General features: G+C 31.8%; 1 protein-coding gene across 5 annotated transcripts in view; it reads left to right on the top strand.

Moving 5' to 3' along the window:
- LOC105143007 (EGF like, fibronectin type III and laminin G domains protein pikachurin) overlaps positions 1–20,452 on the top strand; it is a 143,567-nt gene that overhangs the window by 45,692 nt on the left and 77,423 nt on the right. For all 5 annotated transcript variants that reach the window (XR_845641.2, XM_011050975.2, XM_011050976.2 and 2 more), the window contains one exon: positions 966–1,230. Coding sequence is in view for 4 of the 5 variants with exons in the window: in XM_011050975.2 (XP_011049277.1) it covers positions 966–1,230 (265 nt within the window). In the remaining variant the exon portion in view is untranslated. The remainder of the gene's footprint in view (positions 1–965; positions 1,231–20,452) is intronic.

The following is a 20,452-nucleotide window of genomic DNA, read 5'->3' on the forward strand; positions in this document are numbered from 1 at the left end:
TTCTTAACATGCAGCAGGCTACCCCGTTATTTCTGAAAATTTCTTGGCCTCGAATCGACAACAACAGCGAGCAGAGGGATCAATAAGTGATGAGGCGGATGTCAGAAAGCGGGTCAACCCATAAATAATATTCTCTTCTCTTTGGTTGCTTACTAAAGTCATGTACTTCCTTCACTTTGTTATGCTCGGAACTATGCGAAAAACACGTTTTCACAAAACTTTCTTTAACTTTCTTATTGTTCAAGCATGTCAATCTTGTTTAAAATATAACTTTTTCTTATTTAAAATATAACTTGACATGACATTTATATTTTACAAATTAAGTTTTTTTTAAGTTTGTGTAGCATCAATTTAATGAATTTTTTTAAACACACATCCGTCTAATCTTCAATTATTCTTTGCTAATTGCTTTAAAATATTTTTGCTTCTACTTTCTTTTTATTCACTGCATTAACATCCATAAATGCGCGTGTGCTCTCTCTCTATGTGTGTGTGTGTATCGTATACGTAATGTGTAGATGTACTATATGAGTGTCCGCAGTGTATTGAGCTCGGATTCACGCGATACTGCTAAGCCCAAATGACTGTGCGGATCAGTCATCCCTGCGGGAAAATTACGCTTGTATTAATGCAGATAGGTTAATTATGATAAATGTGGTGCTTGACGCTGTGTTAAATGTAGTTCTATGAGTATTTTCGAATGATTTAATTAAGAAATCTGATTCCACAATGACTGATTCCACAATATATTAAGAGATTAATTAAAAATAAATAGTTAAAAATTCACAATGACGCAATAACTTTGTCTAAACGCATATAACGTAAGACATATAGAAAATCGGTTTCCTTTCTTCGATTTATAGTTTCTTCTCAACGTTAAATTCCAATTTTTATACGTGCAAACCAATACGAAGTAATCCAATATGAAACCGGTGATGACATTTCTTGTATCTGTGGATATTCAGGGCCCAAATCTGGAGCAAAAACTGCCATCTACGATGGAGAGCATCGTGAGCACTGAGCCAGCATGTTCCTTGGACTGCGGACCGGCTGGAAATTGTTATATCGAGCAATCTCGCGGAGATGAAGTCGACGTAGTGATCGAAGACGACGATGACGACGGAGCCGTGGATCTCGAAGGCAATACCGTAAACCTCAGACGAAAGCAAGGAACATTCAGACAGAGATGCCAATGTCCTCTCGGAAGAGGTGGAGATCGTTGTCAGCTGGGTAAGTAATATTTTTTTTTCTTTATCCCTCTATTTGCTTTTTTATCCATAAATGATATATTATATACAAAAGTTTTCTTCTCGATTAAATAACAATTTTGCCTTTGCAATACTTTGTAGAAAAAAGAAAGATGAGAAACGTATCGATATTGATTTTGTCATAACTTTTTGCTTTGAAACTCATTCCCTCAATGTGATATATTACCACAAAGAAGCAGAAAGAAATGCTATCAAATGTCGCGCACCGCGCTATATGATTCTTGTATCCATTGTTCTTCCAATCAACGTTAGATAGAAAGAAACGCATTCAGAAACGCAAAGTTAAGATCGATAAACAAATAAAATCGACGCGAGATGTAGTTGAGTGATTTTCTTCGCGAAAGTAAGCTTAAGATCGAAAGATCTGCGAGGGTCGAAGAATTGAAAACTTGCTCATCATCGGTCGCCCCCAGTTTGTTACGTTCTGCGCAAAACTTACGGTATCTAAGTCGAAAGAGTACTGTTTTCGCCTCGAGGTCCCGAGAGTTCTGTGCATTCGAGACGATCAGATCTGTTTGCACCTGGTTGCTTTACGGAAACTCCCAGGAAACTCGGTATGGGGCGCTCTTGGTAATCTCAAACTTTTAACCCTTTGAGATGCCCGCTGTGCTGTCCGACGAATAACGTTAAATGCTCTTGAGGATCTTTGGAGACCTGTCGTCACAGAAATGTAAATTGCCGATGGCATACATACGAGAAGTTCACCATCATGCCATCAGCCATCTTGAATCACGACATAGGAGATGATGAGGAGGATTACATGAATGTTCCTGTCAATTTAAGTCCATATAAATATTAACAATTGGTTCATTACTGTTAAAATATGATACAAACTCTGCTATTATCAATTTAATTAACGTAGCATATAAAAACGGAAAATAATTAAATTAAGAAAATAAATAGCTGCTAGAATAATTCATAGCAAGATAACAGAATGGTTTATAAAAGAGATAACGTACAAATCGATAACAGTTTCAGATATATAAATCTGTCTCGTCGAGTTTTTGCGAACATAAGATACAAGACAATAAATTTAACAAAATAAGACAAATGAGAGTACAGTGCAATTAACAAAGCGTAAATATAATAGTAATACAAAAAATATTTTCTTCCTTGGATTAAATATGATGTCATCAATGATTGAAAGTTTTGATTTTCTTTAGAATCCTTAGCAATTAAATATCTACAGAAAGTTAAAAATTCATCCTTTGTTTATCAGAGTTGAGTCACAAAGTAAGAGTCAAATCCAATCATGATATCAATCTAAAGTATATTAATGATACAATCAAACTTTGATAAGGTATAAGAATTGTTCATGTTATTTCTTTTTCTTCTGTTATCATAATTTGGTGTAGTTGATTTGTTACTAAATCTAATCTTTAAAGCAATGCTTTGTAATAATAATCCTCCAATCTAGGTATAGAAGAAAGTGGGGGAATTGCGAATACAGGGTAAACGCAAACAGTATTATTGCAGTATATTAGAGTAGTGGTAACCTCTCATTTCTCGTATCCACATAATCCGATATATGCTTACTGCCGTAATATAACTCGCGTCCATAGAACACACACGCTATTTAAGATGAGTTATTATATATTTTTGAGGATTTTGATGTAGGTAAGAATGAAGGAATTGTGAATATTTAAGGAAAAAGTTAAATAAAGTCCATGATTATTTATTATAGAAGTCTTTATTCAAAGAATACATTGACTTTAAACTACAATCATTAACATTTAAATATTATTAATGTAAACTATAATTTTAAACAAAAAACAAAACCGATTGGCCATTGCCCCGCTTAGCAGTGAATAATTCCAGGAAAAAATTCTGTTTTTTATTTAAAATTGTTGTTTTTATTAAAATTTAAAGTTATTCATAATATATAAATTAATTATTGTAATTTAAAGTCAAATAATTAGAATATCTTTTGATAAAGACTTTTATTAGTTAATAAATAATCGTCAGTTTTATTTAATTTTTTTTTTAGGTATTTATAGTTCCTCCACTCTTCTCCACTTCTGATACGATTTCCAAACAAATGAAAAATTCTGTTTATTTAAAAAAAATCGAGATCTACTTCAGCATTATCAATATCAAACCAATAATCAAACTGATTCACCAATATTGACATTTTGTGGATAACAAAGCTTGAATGAAACAATATGTAGCGTCAAGACACCGGATATCTGAATATCAGTTTTAGAATTTTCATGTGTTTAACTAGCGCATATGACAAAAAAAAGATTACCTTTCTAGTCGAATAATAAATGAAACATATCTTCTTTATTTTATCAAACGTGTATCAGTCTTCGTTTCTACTAACTATGATCGTTTGAAATGTACGGATTAAGCTACTCGATATTCGGTTTAATCTTGCAGAGTGGTTTATATTGCATCATGGGATTGCATGGGATTAAGCGGCAGAAAAATTGCGAGAGGAGATCGATGGTTTGTAGTTTGAAGTATGTTTTACGCCTCAGTATTTGAGTGTTTTATCGTGCAGTTTCCGTATATGACGCAAATCGATAAGAATTACGATATGGCAAACATTCATCTAGTTCTCTCATGACAAGCTATATATTACAATCGCTTACTCGAATGATTAAATGACATGATATAGCAGTTCTCGTAACAGCTTAATTTTTAATTAATCATCACATTAAATTTATTTTAAATTGATTTCTTTATTCAAGACTATGATAATTAAATAAAAAGACGATGATGTGTAAAATATATAAAACTTTTGCAGATTACAATGAAATATTTCGAAATATTATACATACAAAATATATAGTTATTATCCAACACATAATTAAAAGAAGTAGGTCATAAAGCGGATGAATATATATATAGTACAATATTTTTGCTTTTATTTATCGAAGTGAATATATCAATAATGCATAAAAATATTATCATTGTTTGCTTTTTGAAGTTAATTTATTGCTATGTGATTGAAGAATTACAGGAAAATTCTGTGAAAATACATGAATGTGGTAAAGAATACGATTGTACATTGTAATTTTATATATGCTGTGTGGCTGCGTTATTGATGCTAGTTCCAAGAATGATGGTGCTTACAAGTACACAACAGAAAGCAAATGCTTTGTAGTAAAAGCAAAAGATTATTCATACGAAATGTCGGATATCCTTTTGCTTTATGCGCCCGCTTCATGCTTTCGCTTCTATATCTTTGCTAAGAGCGTTTGTTCCGCTTTTATTTACACGAGTCAATAACGCTTCTATATAGTACAAGCAGAGTTAGAAATCCAACCGGCATAGTGGAAATGAAATAATGTAACGAAAATTATAATAATGAAATTAATTATTAATATATGTTGATCACATTAACATCATTAACACATTAACATAATTAAAATAATAAAATATTAGAAAGTCATATACTAATAGTTATAATAACATCATATTTGTATATATTTTGGAAAATATTTTATTTATACGATGTAAAAAATGTATATATATATATATATATATATAAAATTTATTTATATATAGGTATATATAAAAAATTATTTATTTTTTCTCATAGAGTTTTAAGAATTTTTTAAGAATTTTTTATCAACTTTTGAGTAGGTACTGCATTTTCTTTGTATATTTTTACAATTATTTTTACCAAGAGAAAATACGGTATCAAAAAATTCTGAAAAAATTCTCAGAACTTTATGAGAAGAAAATAATTTTTGTCTCTTGCTGTTTTTTTATAAAGTTGATAGTATTTGAGTAAAAAGTTATTGAAAACCAATATTTAGTGATTTTTAGTAATTAATAACTTGTTAACTATTGCGAAAATTGCAAAATGGTAGACTTTTCGACTCAGTTTAGTCCGTTCTATTTACACAAAACCGCTTGGCAAAAAAATGCAGACACTGTGTATATATATTTTATATTATACATTTTTTACGTATCGCACATGATAATAAATATCAATAATAATATCGTATTGTAACTTTTCTTTCATTATCCGTTATGTATCTATTAATATATAGATAACTATGCGTCGTTTTTCAACACGTACAAATCAAATGTCCACAATTGACACGCAATTATGATTGTAAACGATGCTCTACGTTTTATTTTAAATGCATCGTGTTACAAGAGGCTGGTTTTATATTGACCTAGTACAGGATTATTCGCCACCTTGTTATTCGGCGTGGCCAAATTAAGCCTCGCTGAGCGGCTTGGTAAAACCACGAGGTGGGCGTTGCCTGACAGTTAATTCCGCTTGCGAAGGTTTAAAGCAAACGCGACCTGCAAACCGACTACCGAGTCGTCCTCGTTGATTCTCTGAGCAAGATCTAACGAGCTTAATTTATTTTATCAACGACGCCCACTGCACACCGCGCGCGCTCTCAGTTCCCGTTTATACATATAAATATTTATTCTTTAGAATGCGAATACGTCCATTCTCGACAAGAAATCCAAACTATGAATATTTGCACATTAAAAATATTGACCAGCCTGGAGCAAAAAAAAAGAAGTGACTAGATGTGCAGATTCAATATAAAATCAGAACACATATATAAATAAACTCCGAAGTGTGTCTGTTACGAACTTGCATGTTTTTTTATAAAGTGACTCAATTAGAGTAAACTATTAGGTCCTGTTATGTAATTATTATATTCAGAATTTGCTCATTGAATTCCATTATTTATTGATAGTTTTATTTAAAAATAAAAATAGATAAAAAATATTTTTTAAAAGTTTGCAAAATACTCGTTCTTGTGATATTTCAAAGTTGAATAGAAAAGAATAGCAAAATTAAATTATATATCCTTAAACATATCCTTCTTCTAGTTTTTTTAAGAAGAAAATCACAAATAAAATGTCAAGCTTAAACAATAATAATTACGTCTGTAAATATATATATCACAATTACAATTATACGTCGAGAATATTCACCTATAATAAATCACGCATCGCAGAATTAAGATCGGCAAGACAATAGTCTGGCAGGACGAATGTAATAATGATAAATATCGCGCATTATTCAAAAATAAATATGAAAGCGAGACATAAAATGTATAACTGTAATTTCTTCTACTATTTAAACGCGAAAATAGTATCTCCGGCGGCTTAGCACAGAAACAAAAATTTACTTGCAGCTGCCGTCAAGACGTAACTTCAGGCTGCTACATTTTAATAGTGATACATTATCCGGACTTTTAATATTACAAAGTGCAGCTCGGTAATTCCGCATCATCCGTCCGCCATCGCGAGGTGTGAGAGACGGCGGCTTTGCTGTGATTTATGTCACGGTTGAAGCTGCGCACGCGGCGCGATGAGCGGAAGAATTATTTTTTCGCAGCTGCCGCCCTTCTCTCTTCCTCGTTACAACCGGACATAAATCAAGGGAACTTCCGTGCCATTTCAGCCAAAACCGGAATTCGCCTCACGGACAAGCATCCTATTTTTAGTGTCATATCTATTTTTTTTATAATATTTTGAGTGGCGATGGAGTATGTCAAGATAATGTAACCGCGTTAATTATTATATTTCACGCCGGATATACGGAGAAAAAAGCTCTTGTTGGCGCAGCAAAACTGCAGTGTAGTTGTATCAGCAAGTTTTTATAATATCACAACTCTTTCTTTCTTACGAAAACGCGGAAAAGAACTATACATATATTTTAATTATTACAGAACTCATAATTGTCAAATGTACACAAAATAAAAATTATAGTATCTGAAAATTATCAGAAAAGATCAAATTTACAATATTTTCTCCAGCATATTTTTTCTATTGTATACGCTTTTACAGGGATATGTGTGCAGGGATATGTGTCTCTATCGAGAAAAGCACCGTTTCAAAAAACTGGTCGTCTCTTAAAAATAGGTAATCGTCAGACAATTGCCGACCATTTTGCACAACACGGTGTTATTATACTATAGTTATGATGATCTTCGGCCACTGGAGAACCCGGTCGGCCGGTCGGACGAAATTGGCGCACCGCCAAAATGGCGTTCCACACGCTAGATTAAGCAGATTAACCGCGCGCATCTCCAGTGGGCATTGTAACGCTGGACAGAGAGCCTGGCCCAAATGTCGTTAAATTCTTGCTGTTTGTGATTAAGTCGTACACTTTCCTAATTATCCGATTTCTATTCCATGAAAGAAAAACACGAACGTTTAAATGTCGGACAGGATAATTGTAGTGTCAGTTTGTCAGGACAGAATGATTACAATCCATAATTAATTGAATGCTCGATCTTCTTATCGAAAGATGTAATCCAACAGAAAACATTTACTGCGATGTCTTACATAACTTTGTTTTTTATCATTTATTTAAACTATAAAATTGTAAATAAAATCGCTACGTATTGCTGGTTTTCAAAACCGCTTGTGTGTAATAATAAAACAGACATAACAAGTTGCAACGTAAATTGGTACAATTTTTCAATAACATCCGAACCATGATAGCTGACGTATTATTTATTTACAAATAACAAAATAAAAGCGGTTACAGATTTATTTTTTTTTCTGTATGACATTCAGATGAGCCGAACTGTTTGGAACTTCATTTATTCACCATTTGGTCTGTCAGTAAGCTGCATAAAAAATTGGCAATGCTTTCAGGTGAAAAAAAAAAAATCTATGAAAGGTCGAGTCTGGCGCTGTTTCGTTGAAAGTGAATGTCAGACGAGCAGCCTGTTGCATTTTTAATACAACGTAATGTGTTTCGAGGCGTTAAATTCTCTTTTCGTCTTCCTAAAGGAATGGAACTTCTGTTCTAAAGCGTTTGATTGAATAGCCTGTTGCAATCTCATGAACAATTGAATAATCTAATAACGTGATTGGATCTATTCTGCTAGAAACTTGTTTTTAAAATTGTGAATATAATTAACATATCTTTTTATCAAAAAATGAAAAACAATAAGTAAATGAACTAAGTAACGAACTAAGATATGTGAATTTTTTTATTATTTCTGTATAAACTAAATAATGAAATTTATGTTTATTTTATACGCATTCATGCTTTTAGATACATGATTATAATTTTTCCTTAGAATTCTTTCTTCCTTATTCTATGTTTCACACACACACTTTTATAAATTAAATTTGATTACATTAAATACGCCAGAGTTGAATATTTCTCGTTGCTTTGGGAAAGTATAGTAGAATAGCAAATCTAATTGTATTACATCATGCTTTCAGTATCGATCGATTATTCCGTATATGTATATGCCCAGGTCCGACTACATGCTGGTTAATCGAATTCATGAATAATTTCTAGCTAGTCAAAGTCACGAACTACAACATAATCAGTTTCGATAAAATGACATATTACTGATTCAAAATAATAAAGAGAAGAAAATGTAGAATAATAAATAGACTAAATAATGGATAAATAAATTAAATAAAATCAATTTAATTGATTGACGCATTCTCGATTTTAAATTTTATTTATTGACGTTGCTTTTCACGATAATGTTATATTTATGACATTGATATATATTTATCAATGCTATTGATCTATATAGGACGTCTTGAACTTAAATGGACAAATTTCGAGAGCGTATAGGGGATTTGTAAATTAATAAAAAAAGTATTAAAGATATGCTTTGTTTTGGAAAAAATAGCAAAAAAAAGATAATATTTTATTTTTTATACTTATTTGTTACTTATTCATTCACACTTATTTATTCACGTTGTCACTCACTTAATGCAGATTGTTTAAAATGTTGGGTTCTTAAAGCAATGCATGCATTGCATCTTATATAGACAACTAGATGTTACAGCCAAACACTGATCTGGTCAACGACTCGCTTATGTGGCACTCTTCTGTCTGGAAATCTGCACGCATTTACTCTCGCACTGTCTCTGAAACATTATCATGAAGTCGTATACACGATACGAGTAACTTTACAATTTTCTCCAAAACAAAACAGAAACGAGCATATCTCTAAAAGACTTTTTTTTATCGTTAGTTTATCGATTCCCTATATACGCGCCCGAAAATTGGCCATTTAAATTCCTGTATAATTAATCAATATGTTAAAATTAATTTAGTTCATACTAAAAATGTAGTTACTAACTGCTTTTTTAATTAATAAAGTATATTTACAATTATACAATATTTCATATATTGTAATTAAAGCGTTTGTTTGATCTTCATTATTCGTGATTAACTTTAATTTGTATTAAGATGTTTGCCGAATTTCACGTAAGACAGCTCATTTAAATGTAAAACGTGACGACGTGATAGCATTAGCGCACAACCGCGAGTTCGTCGTATTCGGGCATGCACACTTAAGCATATACATACGTAACGACCGCGCGAACGCAGAGTTGCGACACGTTGCTATCGCGCACATTACCGAAGTGCACCTACCTACTCCAAGACGCGCACAGTTGCAAGATATAATTCGATTATCGCATTATCGGCTCATAAAGCGCCCATTATCGCTCGCGTGGCACGATTTCCCTGGTTGAAAGGCTTCATTGATAATTTGATATATTTTGAACGCGCGAGCCGTCTGTCGCATCTCGAATCGATGGAAATCTCGCGCGAGGTGTTCTAATCATCCACGCGGATGAATTATGAAACGCGATCAGAATTCGCGTCCAATATTCCACTTCGTTAGCGAGATGATACACGTTTTTACCGAGTTGTAAAATTCAAGAGGATGTTTTCTACAAGGATTTCAAATTAAGAAATTTTTGAAATTTTTATTGCGGAAAACTATTTTTTTTTTCAATTTTTCCAATTCTAAGATATTCATTGTGATGAATTTATTGTTCAGTATATAAATGTATAAAACATGATGAGTTATAATATACGTGAAAATATATGCAATATGAATGTACAACGAAAAAAAAGAAAGTAAAACGTAATTCTTTTTCTACAAGACATTCTAAATGTTAAAAAAGACCGTTGAGATATATTTTCATGAAAACAACAGATTTCCCGTTTCTTTACGGAGGGAATAAATGGATGGCTGTATCTTTTCACGCGAACTAGAAGGTGTCATGAATTATCGTAACATTCCAACGCTTTCCGTCAAGTTCTACAATTTTTATCCTACCCATTTTCTTTCTCTCGCACATCTTCTAAGAGTTACTGTTCTTAAGATACTTCTGCGCGGTACCCACGAGATTACGAAGTGCGAATACTTTAAGCTGAATCTAGAATGTGCCAAGAAATAAATAACGCAAGCAGGTCACGACACGAAATGACTATATTTTGAATAGCAAAATTTAAAGATAACTTGGTATTAAGTCTTATCAAGAAATGCGTAACTTCTTACGACTCTGAATTTTTTATCAATGGATAATACATGAAAATTGAGAAATATAACAAAAATAATATTTTATATTTTATACCATTATACATATATCATTATATCTTGATATAAGATATTTTATTAATAATTGTTACATAAAATATTACATATATAGTATAATAATACAATATAATATATATAATACATATAATTAAATTTTATAACATTATGTATAGACAATTATAATATGTAATTCTCTCTCTCTCTCTCTCTCTTTCTCTCTCTCTCTCTCTCTCTCTCTCTCTCTCTCTCTCTCTTATTCTTTTGCTCTCTCTATTTATGATCGTGATTTTTATTGTTTTTGTCGTAAATTATTCATAAATGCATACTAACAAAAAATAAGTTTCATTATAATTCTGCATAATGCTCGACATACCTAATATTTTTTCATGGTCCGTCTGGTATACCGTATATTCGTACTACTGAATAGCGTATAATCGTGAGGACGACCGCCAAATAGCAGCGATTTCAGGAACAAAGGAGTGCCTAGTGGTCTGAGATAGGTCGTTGATCTCGCTGGTCTCTTGCTTGTTTTCCAGCATCTCGAAAGCGTCTCCATTAAGTCTTTTCTTTCAAGGTGCAAGACGAAAAATTGTGAGACGAAAGAAAGAAAGTAACAATTTTCTACGAGATTCAGTAGACGACTGAATTTTGTTTTGGACTTTACTAAAAATGATTTCCTTACTTAAGTAATTCTTTTTTTTATATGTTTTTTATGTGCAGAAATAACAATATTTTACCTTAGAATGTAACAAAACAGCGAGAGCGGATTTTTTTCCACTCTCGCATAAAATTATATTCTTAAGCTGCAGTAGTTATAGTCAGATATTGAATTGAATTATGATGTTAAAAGCGGGAAGAAATAAGAGGAAGCAGAAATAATTTTCGCGCAGGAAAAAACATTTCTATGTTAATAATTTTTTTCAGTAAAAAACAGAATGATGAAACATTCTAAAAATTTTATCAATTTAACGTACGTAAAAAAAATTGATCGAATAAATTTCACATTCTCTATTAAAACATATATCATAAATAATAACAGAAAACAACGTTATTTAAATACATTTAAAATTATTTCAAAATGTTCAAAATTGTTTCATGATGCTCAAAATTATTTCACGTTTCAACGTACTGTATCTATATATGATAAATGGATTGATAGCAGAGCTTGCACATATTTCAAAAGTTCGTCTTATCGGACAGAGCGGATTCGTTGATGGAAACTCGCTTATACGGACATAGAAATCATTCATGTGCATCAGCTCGTGATTTCTTCTTGTAATTCAAGATGTGAACAGAAAGTAATCGCCAATTCATAAATTTTTTTTAATATATAAAATTTCTTTAATCTATAATTTTTATCTCATGTATGTATATAAGTATATATATATAAAAATTATGTTATTTACATGTAATAATTTATGTTGTAATTTTTTCACACATGCATTTGAGCTTATTGTAATTTATACAATGTATATTGTATACAGCTATTATTTTTTAATACCTTTTTATCAGTTTTTCTTATCATTCTTTATAATTGGACTCACGGGCAAATAAGAATTGTTCATCATAACACGTCGTCTCGCCAGACCTGCACCATAATAAACTACTAGCTTTTTATTTCTCTCGCTTTACGATATATCATAAAAGTCTGGCGAATCTCCGAGTTGCAGTTGCAGAATATACACTAATAAAGTATGCGGAAGCAAGTGAGAAAGAAGTAGATACAGAGCGCGAGATGAAGGAAGGTGAATCGTTAAAGATGACTGTTTTTTTTCCTTCACTGCGGTATATGACGCATTGTTGCTTACATTGTCAGAAGTTTTTCATAAAGCAGCTTTCTTGCAATAACAACGACGAATATTCCAAAGAAAGACAAGAAAATAAGGCGAGAGCCAAGCGGACAATCTCGAAATTTTTCGTCTTCATATATCATTTTTTTTTTTTTAAATTTATCTTGCAAATTTGTCGAAGTTGTTATAATTAATATCGTGACAAAAAAAAATAATATAATGTTATTAATTAAATTGTATAAAATTATATCTTAATGTTATTTTTTAAAACAGATTTCAATTAAATTCGTAAACTTTCCATTGTGACATATTTTTAATTTATCACGTGCTCTAATTGAAAATTACAGAATGTATATTAATTAAAAGTAAAAACCTAAGCGGATTAATTATTCTCAATCCTAATATCCTCATGTATTAATTAATGGAAAAACGAGACGACCACGTTCGTTAATTAATGAATCGATTGCGCCACAACATAATTATTATCTGCGAAATTAATTGCTATTAAACAAATGGAATACGAAGTATAATTTAATTAATAAGATTAATAATTAAAATTTACAAACAATGTGCTAACATATACAGTATCAATTTTATTCTGAAGAAGATACGCTTTTTCAACCATCTACTCTTTCGTATCGCAACTCGTAAATATTAAATAATATGAATATTTTTAGAATATCAGAACTTTTTCTTTAGTACATTCAAACTGCAATATATTTAATTTTACAAAGCTATATTTTTTTGGAATTCGTATAATTTATTCGTATACCACTTCGGGCATTTTCTATCATCGAATGATTTATGTTTACTACTATATATAGTGCACAACGTTGCAATATGATTGCTTGTCCGCAATTAATTTAAACAAAATTAGTAAAATTTATATACCGAGATAATAGGTACAGATTTAATCCTCCAGTGATATGATTCTTCGCCAGATTGCTTTTACCTCAGCCAACCTTGGTGATGACAAACGAGACGATTTTTACATCCGGTTGCATCGAGAAATGGCACGAACGTCGTTTGTTGAGAGAGTAAACATTCCGCGAATATCGTTCCATATCGAGTCTCCAAGTGATAGCGATAGACGTGAGGCGCGAAGTACCCTGCGTCTTCCGCAGTGGTGCGAACTGTATATACCGTACAACCACGTATATGGATACACGTGCAGCTGCGGTATGCATGCACCACCATGTGTGTATAAGTATATATACGTCGTACATGTGCCTAGATGGGGAGGAGAGACACATACACTTATACATGCATTCAGGGCCGCAGCTCAGTATGCCGCGAGCAAACATTTACGCGGTCACGATAAATCAATTTGGTTGTCTTTGATAAAATAATTTGTACATCTGGACCGTGTGTTATTGTGCACGGAGAATCGTCGTGTTAATTCAGGAGCCAATATTTAAGCTTGCCTTTATATGTGCAAGAAAGCGTAAATTCACTTCACAAAGCTATGACTGTATAACGATACGCGTACACACCTACGAAGAGTACAATTAAATTTAGATGATAGAAAAAGATATCGTTACGAATGTCATTTTAATTTTTAATCTATCTGTTTTTAAGTTTTTAAATTTATATTTGAATTGATTACATATAAGTAATATATAAACAAATTTTATTATTTTTAGATAAATAAATTTGTTTATTTTTGAAAGTGTGAATTTAATTTAACAATTTAATTTCTATGACAATACTTTCGTAAACAAATCTTTTCTTTTCAACTACGATGTTTTTATAATAAAATTATTTATTTATTTATTTATTTATTATACATGGTGTTTCAGACCTAACGCACCACCTACTAATGGCAGATTTCTAAAATTATTTTGAGTTTAAAATTCTAATATCAAAATATTGAGGCTATAATAGTTTTTGAATTTATAATCATTCAAAGCTAACACATTACCGTCTAAAATTTGCGCGTTCATGGTATGGTATAACGCAAAATGCTAAAAATAAAAGCTAATAGTTGCCTTTTGTTAATATCGATATGAATATTATATAGGCGAAAATAAAAATATTATTAATATTTCTAATTCTTGATATTTATTGTGTTAAAAAAAATATTTATGTGACTATATTTTTATATAGTCTAAACATTACGGTATTAAATTTTCTCAAAATGATTTTAGGAATCTGCCATTAGCAGATCAGGCCTAAAACACTCTAAATATCTATTTGTTTTTTAAATTATATATATCTACACAGCACAATCCATCTGAGGGACATATCGCACGGACATTAAGGTATCTACATACGGCGTGATGTCGTATAAAACGCTGTATATTGCACGTGTGCTTTTAGCGCCAAGAAGCTACTGTGTCTCTTGATTTCGTGATATTTACGTGACGTATTTGCTGTACGTGTAAATAAAAGTTTTTACTCTCGGTGACAGAATATTGAATTTCTAGTAAATCAATTATGAATTTCTTTATTACGCTATCTTTTTTATCTGCATTATAGTATAATTGTTGTATTAATATTATTTAATATTATATACTTCTTCAGCAGCCTTTTTATACAACAATGAAAAAACATTTACGCGATTATACGTCAAATAGAATATTATAACAACAAAAAGTGCTACGCGATAGAAATATCAGACTATATCTTGATTCGATCTGTAACATGAAGGGAACTTAAAGCGGCCCTGCATAGCTACTGTGCACGCGATAGGAGTGGGTTTCAATGTTCTTCTGACCGTTGCGCGTTGCAGCGAACCGTATTGTTTTCTCTAGAGTAGGGCTTCGGCGCGGCCATTGTTAGGTCCCCATTGCGTTCTTCGTCGCGTGGAAACACTTGATCTTTCGCTTTGTCTTTTCTTACAGTACGCGGGACAGGTTGAAAAGCCGACCCTGATACACGAGCTTCTTATTACGCAATCCTGTCGTTAGTTCGGCGACTCTATCGCGTTTTATCAGAATTCTGTGGAGTACTGTGAGAGATCCCACAAAAGAATCTCGGAGAAACATTTTCAATTTTACGTGGCGATATAAGAGACCTAAAACACAGAAAATGTTTTCTGTTGTACTTTTCTTCGTATTACTTCGTGCTTTTGCCAAGACGTCATTTTGGATTTATTTATCGCGCATGTTACGTCTCCTTAAACTCGTATCTCTATTTGTTAAGAAAAGAAAAGATCTGAGATTTTCATAAGCTGTTTCTATAAATTTCTATCGCAACGAGAATTCGTTTTTATTATTCTTTTAGTCCTTGCAAAATCTTTTCTTTAGTTTCGCAATGGTTTTCCGCGATAATCAATTCAAATAGCACGAATTCTGAATTTATCAATCACAAATGTCGAGTTTGGCATGCGAAACACGAGGTGGTAGCGCGAAGCGAAAGAATTGTGCTTGTCTGTGGTCGTATAACGGCATAGTTCTTAGTTTTCGTCTCTCAGTTCCGATCTTTTTCGTTTCTCGCTCACGGGAAAGCTCTCGATCTTAACGACTCCGTAAATTTTCGAGCGAGCGGTGTGTGTACGAGCTCACCAGGAACTCCGTGCGTCGCTCGTACAAAGGCGCCATTCCAAAGCTGGATGGAATTACGTGCATAGAATTACGAAGGCGGAAAAGGGGACCAGAGCAGCGCGTAGCGGCGCGACGCGCCGCGTCGCGGCGCGGCGTTTCGATCGAAGGGCCACGAATGCCGTGACTAAAGGGAATCTTCCGCTAGCTCGCGTGTTCGCCGGGAATGTCTGACTCGCTAGCTTATTATCATTTATATCAAACTCCGCGATAGAGCACGCAACCCCGTTCGCCGAAGTCTTATCAGGGTCTTCGACTTTTTTTGCAGATAATTTCCGTAAAAAAAAAATTCCGCTTGCATCTTCCCGTGCATTAGCGAATGAACATTAACAATTGTTAGATATATCATCGTTATCTCAGATCTATTGAACGTGTTGTTAATATTCCTAATATCCAACATTTCATTATTTAAAATTTCAAAAATAGCATTGATTTAATCGGGATACCACGTTAAAATTGTTTTAGTCGAAGTTCTTTCATTCTGGACTCTGAAACCCATTTAAAAACTGTGTCAACAATTTAAAACTCAAAAGAAAAGTACTTATATAATGCTAATCGTCAGTACCGCGATTTCTCCTTATTCTCCTTTTCTTCAACATTTCAATTTCCACAGGAAACTTTCCAAAATTAATATCTTATTAAGCTTTTCTTCACGTATTATTATATGATGAATGTCAAAAATTGATACGAAACAGCGTGTAGAGTGACATTCTCGCAGAAATGTGCGAACTATATTTAAATACGAATCGAATCAAATCAAGATTTGATTTGATTTGAATTGGAATCTTTTTGATTCAAATCCGAATTATTTGAAAATTTCAAATAAGTATGAGAAATTGACGGATACAAATAATGACATACATTGACAACCTTAATAAAATCGTATTTTCCATTAATGCATAAAAAAGATAGAAATCTTTTATTATTTATATATTAAAATCAATCTAAATAATTATATTGACTGAAAGTTATGTTTACGATTTGATTAGATTGGTGAATTAATTTGGATAAAATTTTGTCTACTTGATTCGATCCGGATTTAAACAAAGAAATTCAATTCGATTCGAATCAATTCAGTGTGAAAAAATCTCATTGATATGTTCGCTTGTCATGTTAGTGAGCTTAGCAAACATAGCTTAATCTTAGAACGTTAAAACACGTGTGTTACGCCCTATTAAAGGTATTTGAGGGTAATATCCGTTCGCGTGTATCTAGCCAACCAGCCAGCCGGTGTTCCCAGCTTCCTGGAGACGTTTTCCCTCGTCGTGTAACGACGTAACTTCGCGGCAAGGCCCTGCACGTGCTTAACGAGCGTTGAACTTTCGTACTGCTCGTTTCGGATGTTACTGCGAGGATAATTTAACGGATAACTTGGTGAGCGTGCATGGCCGACGACGTAATTGCGCTGTAACGTTTTTCCAGATATTCGCACTCTTTTTTGGTCCAATAACCGGGGATCGCGATGGATATTATTTAAACAATGATTTGTTAAAGAAATTATATTCCGTTCGAAAATTACCTATTTCGAGGATTTTAATATTTGATGACAAGAAGGACGAAATTATACTCGCGAACTTAGGTTGTGTATAAATAACACATCGGAAAAAAAAAATCACTTACGAATCTCAATAGCTCATGTTAATAATAATATAATCAATATTGTGATTTAGAATACTATTTTAGAATTATAATATAATTAAAAATTAAAATTTATAATCAAAAAGATTTATAATCTATTTGTAAATGATTTATTAATAATATTAATACTATAAATTTATAGATATAAATTACACAGGTCCACAAAAAAAAGTACTCTGTGCTGAGGTGAAAAATAGGGCCATCCAGAGCAAATTTTCAATCTAGAGCGAAAAAATGGGAAAAATGGGTCATTTTTTCCTATTTTGATCCATTTTTTCACTGTAGATTGAAAATTTGTCCTGGATGGTCTTATTTTTATGTCAGATTCGTATTCAGCGACTCAAATACAGAAGAATAGCTGGGTCTCCATCCCAGCACAGCATACTTTTTTTGTGAGCCTGTGTTATTAATAATATAAATTATTTACTTATGAATGATTATTTTCAGAAGGAAAAATAAAATTTTATTATTAATCTTTTAAAATGTGATTTCTATTTTAATAGAATTTAAGATTTATTATGTTATGTTTGTGTGTATGTGTTAAGCCCTTTTTCAAAACATTTAATATTTAACAATTAACAAATCGTTTAATAAAAGTATAAATTTTTTTTTAATGTCAACTCCACACGAAATATAGGAGAAAAGTATATCCGCAAAGTTAACCTATTTTAAATCGGCCTTCATACGTTTCTTGGATATACATTTTCGAGTAGTGCAATTCGAGCATTGTTCAGGAATAAAAGATCGAGTATCTTTTCGTATTCTCTACAACCAGAGTGCAGCCGCGCTGCTCAGTCTTCTTGACGTAGCCGTAAAGCGTATCGGACGCGAATGAATAGCTTAGTAGTTCAAGAACGAGACAAATATTGTTTGGAAAGAAAGCGAACGCGCGTTTAGACGAGCGAGCTGAATTACAACTCGCGCGTAATGGAGTGCGTGCTTCGTTAAAAGTTACTCCTGTTCCGTCCGACAACTCGAAGCTATACCTGGTGTACTTCGTTAAGTTCATTCAATAAGAATAGCGAGCTTATTCTATGTCCATCTAACCTTCCCAAGAGAAATAATGAACTGCCAGCAACTTGTAAATATTCTTCGCTCTTCTACAATAAATGGGAAGAAAAAATCCTTTTAAAGAGCCGTGACAATGTTTCTGTTATATATAAAAATCGTCATCTTTTTATAAATAATATATGTACCACTATATTCAGATACAAGCAGTGAATATTTTCAGGCAGAAAAGTTATCAAAATTAGGTTGCATAAAGCTATTAGTGAAATGTATCGTGTCGCTTTAAAACTATTATAAAGTTGTCTTTTTCAATTTCTTCGGGATATAATTCTTCTTACAATCTAATACTATTAAACTGAGACAACTTTGGATTAAGCTATGAAATGACTTTTATATAACACGTCAGGAAAAGGGATTTTACTCTATAGTTGTTATTATATTATTAAATACTTTTGTTTTATGGACTTTAGTATAATAAGAACACGTACGATCGCGAGCTTGCGTAAACAGAAACCTTAGAAACCTTAGATTCTCGAACCTTTTGATCGTAAAGACTTTTTCAACAACAGAGTTGTTAATTCTACTAACAACTGAAGTATAAATTACATTCAACCTTGAACCTTTCTTTAATGTTTCGAATGTATTCCTAAGATTTCATACTTAAATTGAGCCAACAACAAAATTTTCCGCTTAAAGTCTCAAGTCTCCATAATATAGAGTCTAACTGTAATAATGTCAAAAAGTTTGCGAAACGATGTCACGTCATCGAAACGATGTGAAGCGTTCCATTATGATAACTTCAACCAAAGAGAAAATATACAAAGTAAATACTTAAACTCTAATTGAACTGTTATTATGATAAAATGATAATTTATATAATTTATATCCATATTTAATTAATTTTATATTCAATTTTATATATATTATTATGTATATATTATTATATATTATTATATATATATATAAATTTAAAAAATCTTTTCTTACTCCAACAGCATTTAGAAATGAAAAATTACAGAAAATTTCATTTTTATTAAGTTATTTTGTATTCAATTACATAAAAATCCTGCTCAATAATGTTAAAAAGAAATTTGAAAGCTCACAAAAGTTTGAAAATATAAAAGAAACTCTACTTCTTTTTATGTGCTGTTACTATATATGACCTATTTTACTTCAAATATAATTCAAGAATAAAAAGCGGTATAAATATTTGGAAGTGCAGTATAAAAAGAAGAAGAATGTATAAAAAAAGTAGGAGAACATACTCTTTGACCGATTGTACCTTTATCCATTTGATCCTATAAAAAAATTTATTAGATATTTATAAAAATAAAAATAAGTTGTGTATAGTATGAGAGAAAGAAAGAGAGAGAGAGAGAGAGAGAGAGAGAGAGAGAGAGAGAGAGAGAGCACCAGAGGTGTTTTATAATTTACAATTATAATAATGAAGAGAATTATATTCCTATAAAAAAATCATTTGTCGTTTTCGAGCGTTCCAAGGAAGTTATAATTTCAAGGCGCTTTTTAATCTCATAAAATGTATATATATTCTGCTTTATGTTGGAATTGCTTAAAATGTTAAATAGATATTTAGAAAAAATTATTTAAAACTTAATACAATACTATTAATCTTAACCTACAATTTATAAAAAGTATAACAAATAAAAACGAGCAAGCATTGTACTTTTAACCAGTAATTAATAATATATCTTTAACAAGTCAATACGATATTAGATAATCATTTAATTTAGTTGTTTCACCTCAAATATTAATAAAATTATGCTTATTAGAAGCGATTTTGAACGAAATAAACGAATCTGCCAGAAGTATGAAATCGTCTCTAGTCTTCTCATATTGTTTTCAGTCAAGTTTATTTTTATATATTTTGTATATACAGTTTTATA

The sequence above is a fragment of the Acromyrmex echinatior genome, chromosome 3 (genome assembly GCF_024713525.1).
Source record: "Acromyrmex echinatior isolate Ae372 chromosome 3, ASM2471352v2, whole genome shotgun sequence".
NCBI lineage: Eukaryota > Metazoa > Arthropoda > Insecta > Hymenoptera > Formicidae > Acromyrmex > Acromyrmex echinatior.